The sequence below is a fragment of the Rhagoletis pomonella genome, unplaced genomic scaffold (genome assembly GCF_013731165.1).
Source record: "Rhagoletis pomonella isolate Grant_MI unplaced genomic scaffold, Rhpom_1.0 Rhpom_scaffold_00005, whole genome shotgun sequence".
Taxonomy (NCBI): domain Eukaryota; kingdom Metazoa; phylum Arthropoda; class Insecta; order Diptera; family Tephritidae; genus Rhagoletis; species Rhagoletis pomonella.
In genome coordinates, this window is record NW_023458559.1 from 766,129 (window position 1) to 775,718 (window position 9,590).

Here is a 9,590-nt window from a genome sequence, read left to right on the forward strand (position 1 = left end):
CGATACCTACTACATATTTTATTCGCACTCTAAATCAAAAATTAGTATTGAAATCAGACCGACTTGTTAAATAACAATCAATCACTAAACAATAAATTCTTGCTGGTAGATTGTAGATTATCAGCCATTCAGCTTTTATCCATTGAGCGTTATGTCGGCAATCACTCAAATTTGCTATCTTACTCTTTTGTTTTCACTTTTATGTTTTGTTCATTTTTTTTTTCAACATGCATTACAACATCGAACAGGTTATGTTACCTACGCTTAACTTGTTTTTAAGCGATACTACATTTGGTAGTTAAATAAAATTGAAATTTTTATTGTTGTGAGTATACGTATGTACACATGTATGTACATTGGTGAATGAGTTTGCATGAAAATTGACACCACCAACACAGCAGAAATAAACATCGCGCCATCAACATCAGCAAACAGTGGCATCCATGTTGACGCAGAAACACAAATGTAGTTATTTTGATTTCAAACTGGCTTAGCACTGCTGCTGCTCCCCCATTTTATAAAACAACGTTTTAATACATTAGTTGACTTCTTTTTTTATTCAACGCAAAATCTCGTAAAAGTGATTTGACCATAATTGTTAAATATTTTATTTTGGTTTTGGTGTTTGCAATATTTTACATTATATGTACCCATCTTGGGGATTCGTGAGTGTTTTTAAAACAAATTTGGTTGTTGTTTTTTTTTTTTTTTATGGCTGCATTTCTTTATTTATTCTGAACGTTTGGAATAAACTTTTTTGTTTACTTATTCTTTAGAACGTTCCTGATGATATGTTAACGTATATTCCAAACGCATTCTGTTTATTCCGGCTGTGAAATGTGATTATCCGGAATGTATAAAGAAACGCAGCCTATATGAAATGAAATATATTATAACCTAGTTGACCTTAAAAAATGTCATGCAGCTTCAAAACAATAACAAATGCAAAATAAACAAAGAGCACAAATAATGTTGTTGTTAAAAAGACACTACACAATAAAAGTGACTAAAAGGGTAAGTATAATATAATATTTAATAAAAGAAGAAATAAGTATTTGGTTTGTAATTTAAAAATTTGGAACACTAAAGCCATTAGCATTAATGAGGAAGCTCAGGTCTGTACCAAAAAGAATTCTTTAATTATGCTAACTAAAACCAAAATCGTTAGGAGATTTCCGGAAGGTTTCAGGACCAGGTGGTGCTCCTGTTAGAACAATTATGGCGTCCTAATGACCGAAGTACAGAACGTGCTGAAATTATGGAGGGAGCACTTTCCTACCCTACTGAATGGAGGCAGCACTGAAAGTTGTGGAAAAAATGAACCCGATCCTCCAGTCGATGATGACGGACGGTAGTCAGATGAACGCATGCTCGACGACTGGAATTTATGTAAGCTCTGTCCAATGCACAAGAGAGGCGATCCCGCCATTAGCACCAACTACCGCGGGATAAGCACCTCAACGAGCTGATTGGGCCGTGTCAACTCTCTTTCAGGAGATCAAAGGAGTGCCGTGCACGTTCCCCACCGGCGTTCTGTTTAACATTTTTCTGAATTCTCTAATCTACTAAAAATATGTATTAATATGGATTTTTTTTTTAACGAAACTGGAGTCCAAGAGCTCGATACTTTAACGGAAATATCAAAATTCGAGTACATCCATTCAAGTGGATCCCCAAAATTCATAACTTTTTAATTTAATGTCAATTACAAAAAAAGCTCAATTAACAAAAACAACAAAAATCATCCTCACAGCCACAAAGTCTGTAAAAATCTTTGAGTTGAAGAAAAAATATATATCAAAGGCGCGCCCATTGCAAACATGCGTATCTACATAGAGCACACAATTGTACTGTTGGGAAAATTATGAAAAAGGAAGAGCAATTGCGCACAGTACGGCACGCACTTTCCCTTAATCGCCAGACTTCGTATGCCAGCAGCCTCCTTTGAGGTATATCTTGCCGCCCATTTAGCCCACTTAACAATTGTTGTTGATATCGCCGATGCGCGTATGTTGCACGAAAGCGTAATAGCTAAAGCAAAGAACCTACAAAAAACATTTTCGTTAAATCCACTACGAACGAAGTTGTCGCCCGCCATTACATCCTGTTAGAAGCTATAATATTGTTGTTACTGTAGTGGATGCGCCATTCTAACACTTTTCACTTTTTACACTTCTCCCCGATTCATGCATACATGCTGCCTAGCACTCGGTACCACTGTGACACTGATGAATGAGTCCCGATGTTGGGCCATCGTCAGCCACAGCGTACGCACGTACATATGTATGTACATACGTTACTTGGAACGAGTTGTGCCGACAGACGTGGAAGATAAAATGATTACTTCACAGCTGTCGTAAATGTACTTCAAATATCCTGTTTCCGGTAGCTATTCCAACTTATAGCTGGTTCCTTGGTTACACCTTTTTTTTAAGTATGACATGTAGAAACCACCAACCACGTCCCACTGCCGCACTCTGGTACTACAGCACTTCATTTGGCTTCACAATAATTGCGTGCACAACACATTAAAAAAAAAAGAGGCGGTGGCTGCTGGACCGTGCCAGCCCTGGAGGCTTCTCGATCATTTCCACGCGCTAAAATTATGAAGCGAAGGCAAGTTGGGTTGACAGATTACCATGGTGTTCGTTAGTTAAAACAACCAATACTGGTAATGGGTTGGGGCTCCATTAACCATCATAAAATACCTACACGTCTGCAATTTCTTAGTTTTTCAATGGAGTTTACTTTGTGGTACTTACCTTATTGCTTATTTATTGGAGCGCAGTGGATTTTAACAAGCTTTTCCCAGTTTTAATCCCTGTATGTGTATTCAAGAGGTGTCCAGGAATATGTTAGATCTCTCCAGCCAAAGGAATTTTCTTATTAGCAAAGTATATTTTATTTGCACCTTTACTTTGAACTTTTCCCAAAACACACAATTCATTCACTCTACTGCAAGGTTTTCGCTCTAAAATTTCAGCGTATTATTTGCACTTATCATTCATTTTTACTTGCTGTCGTTGTGGAATTTTTCACATCATTTATTTATTTCTTCCTTTTTTAACAAGTGGAAAAATAAGGTACAAGCAATTGGAAAAAATACCAGCCAAATGACGACCGACCCACAGAAATTCTTCGCCCCACCTTCTGGTCTCAAATTTAGCAAATATGTATTTTCTTAAAAATTTCGCACTTTTTGCTTAACACTTAAATGTCGAATTTCACTTTTAGCACAACATAAGTAAACTAAATAACAATTCCATTATATTTTCTAGACAAATGCGTCTGTAAATTCAGCGAACGAATATTTTCGTGCCGTCTTTGGGGAAAATACCTTCAACACGCCCGCATCGCTACCAACCTTTGAAAGTGGATTCCACCACGATTTTGCGAATGACGCAAAAGGAATTTGTAAAGTCGAGGGTTTGCGTATTGGCTAAACCGGTTAGGATCAAATAATTCACTAAAAAAGTCGACTCATTACGGATAAGTTTTCTTTAACTATTGTCCAACAGATGCCGCAGTGTTCCCTTGTGTCAAATCAAAAACACCTGATGTCAACAACAACTTGACGTCTATGCACGTTTTGACTGTATTCGGTCATTTATCATTTCTTTGCCGCTTGCAATAAATTCGTGAAGTTTGGTTTCTCATACGTAATTTTATTAAAAAGTTATATTTTCATGTTAAAATGCGAAATTTGAAGTTGCAATCGTGTAAACAACTGAGCAGCAAGGTGTCCAATGTGAAATATTTGCTGCTGGATCCCAATGCAAGTCGTAAAGAGATCGATTCACTTGCCTTTGTGGTTACCGACTCTCAACTTTACGAGGTAAAAACATCTACTGGCATTTCGAAAGAAATCGCAGCCGTCCCAGGCATTGTAGCTGCTGAATATTTGGCATTAAATAATGAAATTTGCCTAGCTACCGAAGCGGGCGAGGTGCTCGCTGTTTCACCCAGCACTGGCGCCATAAATGAGTGCACTTTTTGTGATGTTGGTTTGCAGTGCATGTCATGGAGTCCTGATCAAGAGGTTGGCGTTTTCATTACAAAATCGGGCAATGTCGTTGTAATGACTTGCACCTATGACGTCATACATGAGCATGTTTTGAAGGAGCAGTGCGACCCGGATAGCCAATTCGTTAATGTCGGTTGGGGAAAGAAAGAAACACAATTTCATGGTAAGGAAGGTAAAGCTGCTGCAAAAATGACAACCGATTTCAAGCCACCCGAGCATGTGGAGCAGTTGGCGCAGGTTAGTTATTTGTCGATTTCCCAGCATTTTCTTTTGCCAAAATATGCTATTTTCGTAGGACATAGAAATAACCTGGCGCGCTGATGGCGCATACTTTGCCGTATCCTTCGTTAGCGCTGAAGCGGGTCGTATGTTTAAAGTTTTCAACAAGGAGGGAGACCTAACTTACATATCCGAGCGTTGGAATGATTTGCAACCACCTATTGCTTGGCGTCCATCGGGGACATGGATCGCAATGCCTCAAATATTCCCAAACAAGAGCACAGTCTCTCTCTTCGAAAAGAATGGCTTGCGTCATCGTGAAATCGTATTACCATTCTCGTTAAACGACGAGCCTATTCGTAGCCTCCGCTGGAGTAATGATTCAGACATACTCGCAATAGAGACGTTGGATGCGTCCACCCAAAATCAGAATCTGTACCTTTACACCATTGGTAATTATCATTGGTATCTAAAGCAGGTACTCACTTTTAATAGAACTGAGCGTCTTTTGTGCCACTGCTGGGATCAAAGGATAGGCGAGGAGAAAACTCTGCATATTTGGCTGGAAAGTGGCAGATATTTGATTTATCGCTGGCGATTTGAATTTGATCGTTATGCACGCAGCGGCATTGTGGCCGTTATCGACGGCAAGAAGTTACTCTTGACCGACTTTTCCAAGGCTGTTGTGCCACCGCCGATGTGCAGCAAAGAAATTCATTCCGATGCTTATATAAACGCATGTGTTATTTCAAAAAATAACCACGAGGAGTTACAGTTGTGCATTTACGATGCCAATGAAGAGTTGCAATTGTATCGAGTTTATCGCGATGGAAAATCATTGGATTTCGAAAGAGTTTCTGTTATGCAAAAAATGCAAATTGAGCTAGATTTATGTAGTGGACCACCATTAGAGCTGGCAAATATGTTCTGGTTCGAAGAAAACTGTTTAGTGGCAACCGTTAACATTGGAGAAAAAAGCAAAGTGCTGCTGATTGCATTGGACGAGCTAGTGGGTGCTTATAGCATAGCTGCTGTCTTACAGCTGAATAGCAACGCGGTTAGCAGCTGCATGGGCTTTGTCATGCTGGAACAATGCTTTGTACAAACCATAAATGGCAAAGTAGAGCAAACTTCACTTCATTCGGCCAACAGCCTTAAATTGGACAAAACATACCAACAGCTGGAGCAAAACGCCCTGCAGATGGAATGGCATCAAACACAGTCAGCACAAGGAGATTGCCTGATCGCTTTGCTAAATAATCAACGACTTTATATAGACAGCCAACTGGTGTCCGGCGATGTGACTTCTTTCTGCCTGGCAGGAAACTACTTAGCGTACACCAAACTGACCGAATTAAACTTTGTATTGCTGTCCACACGGCAAAACGTTTACAAACGTAATATGGAGCGGGGCGGCAGACTAGTCACAACTATAGTAAACGATGCGCGTGTCGTGCTACAAATGCCGCGTGGTAATTTGGAGGTCATTTCACCGCGCGTATTGGCGCTGGAGATAATCGGGAAACTATTGGACCAACAACGTTACCATGATGCCTTCGATATGTTGCGAAAGCAGCGCATAAATTTGAACATTATTTGTGATCACAATTTGGTGAGATTCGTGAATAATGTACATATCTTTTTATCTGAAATAACAAACCCGAATTGGCTAAATCTATTTCTGACTGATCTTCAAAATGAGGTATGTTTACGATGTGCATGTACATTAATTGCTTATATTAAAATTTTCTTTATTTTCACTTAAGGACTTCTCTAAAACCATGTACGCTGGCAATTACACTGCTGCCGAACAAGCATACCCTGAAGACTTCAATATCGAGTCTAAAGTAGTTTATCTCTGCGAATTGCTGTGCACGCATATGACAAAAAGCGGTTATGAACGCTTCCGGTCGCCCATCATTACGGCTTATGTAAAATTAGGCAAACTGGAGCAAGCACTGCAGCTAATTTGGCATGTTAAAAAGCAACAAAATGAATTAGCCAAAAAGTCCGACGAGCCTGTTCAAGAAGCAGCCGAGGAAGCACTTAAATATTTACTCTATCTAGTTGATGTCAATGAATTGTATAATGTCGCTTTGGGCACATACGATTTTGGCCTGGTGCTCTTCGTTGCGCAAAAATCACAAAAGGATCCCAAAGAATTTTTGCCGTTCCTCAATGAACTAAAACAGCTAGAAGTAAACTATCGTAGATTCAAAATTGATGAACACCTGAAGCGTCACGTAAAGGCATTGGAAAATATTTTAAAATGCGGCGCCGAAAAATTCGATGTAGCTTTGGAATTTATCAAGCGTCATGGCCTATATCGGCAGGCATTGCAGTTTTATAAGTTGGTTAAGGAAGAGAATAAATCAGAGGAACAACTAAACAGCTTGGATGAATGTCAGCGGCAGATCTGTTTGGCATTTGCGGACCATCTGCGCGCCAAAAATGAGCTCGATAGTGCAAGCATTATGTATGAGCGTGGCGGCAATCTCCCACAAGCCTTGCTCAGCGCCAAACATGTATTGGATTGGCGGCGCGTTTTAATGCTGGCACAAAAAGATGGCATAGATATAGCGACGTTGGCGTTGTAAGTACAAGAAAAATGCAATTAAAATATGTTTGACATAGATTTTTTAACTTGTGATTAGATCTATGGTACCGGCACTGCAGGAGCAAGGTCGCTATGACATAGCTCATAAGCTGCACAAAACGTATGGCACGAACTTTAGGGAAGCGCTTCAGTGCCTACTAAAGGGTAATCTCTACTTGGAAGCGATATTGGAGGCGCGTTTAAACATCGAAGAAGCAAATTTACTAGATGAGCTAGTACGACCCGAATTGCTTGCATACACTGTACAATTACAGCAACAATTGGCTGATGATGAAAAGCTCTTCGTTGAACACAAGCAGCGTTTGCAAGTGGTGCGTGTGTTGGCCCAGCAAAAGCGTGATGGCCTCTTGAATGGCTATGACCAGCCCGATATTGATGAGGCTGATTTGCTGTCTGATACCACCAGTTTGCGTTCATCACGCTACACGGGCAGCTCGCAGGGCACTGGGTAAGTGTCCAAATAGAAATATAAGTACTTTCCTTATTTTCGATTTATATTTTATTTTACGCTTCAATGCTCTGTAAGTAAATATGTATGTAAACGTGTAGCAACAAAATAGTTAAATCTAAATATGTAGTTAGTAACTTTATACTCATCTCTTAAAATATTTTATTTATATTATCCACGACCCTGCTTTACAGCAAAACATTCCGGTCGAGCAAGAATCGTCGAAAGCACGAACGAAAGTTGCTTAGTCTCAAGCCAGGCAATCCATTCGAAGATATCGCACTTATCGATGCGCTGTACAATCAAGTCATGAAGTTAGCCAATCAACAGCAACAGGTGCGTGACACATGCAAAGCCTTACTCGAATTGCAACGCGATGAGGTGGCTGCGGCGCTGCAAACGCAATACGGCCACTTATTGGCGTTGCTGCAAGACTCCTTCGATGCGATATGGACAGACGAATTGCTGAATGCGCAAGCGATGCAGTACAAACCAACGCCCTACACCGATTACACACAGCTACAAAATGAGCAGCGATTTGCCGTTTTGGGTTAGTTAGCTGCAGTTGAGATATTTTTACGTTTGCTAAACAAAATAAAAACATTTTCTTTTCTTTCTTCAGCACCCCAAAAACGTTTTAAGCCGCAAATAACGCTTATTGATTGGAAGTGTGATGTATTGGCTTGAGCGTGTACGTCAAATGAAAATGAAATTAAATTAGAAAAAATACTAGCCGTTTTTAGCTGCATGCACCCTCATGGCTGGTTTGAGTGTCTAATCGGCTAGTACATATATAGCATAAATTAACGTAAAATACTTTAGCAATTAATCAGAAAAGTATGTATTTACAAGCAAAATTTGTATACAACAACAATCAAAACATTGAAAGATTAAAGAAAGGTATGTATGTATGCATTTTCATATGTAGTCTTTGCATTATACATATTTGGTACTTTCGTTGCTGATAAAAAAAATTGAAAGTAAAAGAAAGTTGTACGTTGAATGCAGAAATTATGCAAAAATTTATTTATTTAGTTTTTATTTTTGAATAGAAAATGTTTTTACTTTTCTTTCAAACACGTCTCAAGTGGCATGCTATTGATTGGGTGCAATGTCTGAGTGCCTGACGGTAATTGAACCGTAAATAACGTTTTTTGCAATCCTTTATATGAAATACTATTACTAGACTTAAGTGAGTATGCATATAACGATTACTTTCACCAGTTAGTAATTGCGTAAAGGTATTTGTTTCGATTTTTGTCAAAGGATAGAATATTTGGAGTAATTTTTTAATGAATTATAATTTCAATACATGTTTTACTTACTCAAAAAGTGTTTATAACTGGCAATTCATTCTGCATCATTCAGTTGAGGTTTTGAAAACCTTTCCGATAATTAGCCCAAAGTTTGAGTGCCACAAGATGGACGGTATTGCAACTGATTGATGGGCGATTTTGTAAAGGCATCGACGATGGCTACTTACTATATAAAAATCATTCAGGCCTATCACTGAATCCATCGTAGACTCGATCGATTTCATAGCTCGGAAAATTTACTTTTCTTGGGAGAAAATCTAACACATATCGCTCATTTACTTCAATAGTGGCATAAATTTACATATCGCACACGATCTTTAAAGGTGACATAACTCAAAATTACACTTTTGTCAGAGAATGCGAAAAACTATTTCTTAGCGCACATCTCAGAAGATAATTTAGGTAGGCCTTCTTAAGTAAAGCAAGTTCTAAGAGACCTACCCAAGAAGGGCTGAAAATAGTGCTTCCTTGCATGCCTTCTAGAAGAAGCCCTTCTTCATTTACAATTTTGAAATGAATTTCAATAAACATTTTAAGCTGCAATAACACATATTTGTTATAAACAGTAAGCAAATACTTAAAAGATGTATGATTTTTATAAATTAAAGAAGCATCTTTAAAAGAACTCCTTAAAAAGGCCTTTGAAGTAAAAATTAATATATATACATACCGTCGATGTTTTTGCCAAACCGCTCATAGACCAATTGCAAAACCGCTATCTTGCGGCACTCAAATTTTACAGGAGAGCGAAAAAACGGGCTTTCTTTATTTTACAAATCTGTTGTTTTAATAACGATTTTACGAGTTTTATGCAAAAATCTCGATGCCTGGAGTTCGGGGTTACCAAATCTCATTCTTGCCACAACGGCGATTTAGACGGTTTTGCATCTGACGGGAGGAGCATCTGAAGACTTGTAAGTTCACCTCTGGTGTGAGCAAGCTTTGGTCAACCGTGAGGTCATTGTC

At 38.9% G+C, this 9,590-nt stretch overlaps 1 protein-coding gene across 1 annotated transcript; it reads left to right on the top strand.

Moving 5' to 3' along the window:
• Nucleotides 1–2,762: 2,762 nt before the first annotated feature.
• On the top strand, nucleotides 2,763–8,334 carry LOC118738639 (putative elongator complex protein 1; the record flags this gene model as incomplete). Its single annotated transcript, XM_036469546.1, is given in 7 exon segments — nucleotides 2,763–3,447; nucleotides 3,519–4,261; nucleotides 4,320–5,945; nucleotides 6,010–6,836; nucleotides 6,898–7,308; nucleotides 7,503–7,858; nucleotides 7,931–8,334. Coding segments are annotated over 6 exon segments (3,852 nt in total). The 3' UTR covers nucleotides 7,996–8,334.
• Nucleotides 8,335–9,590: the final 1,256 nt, after the last annotated feature.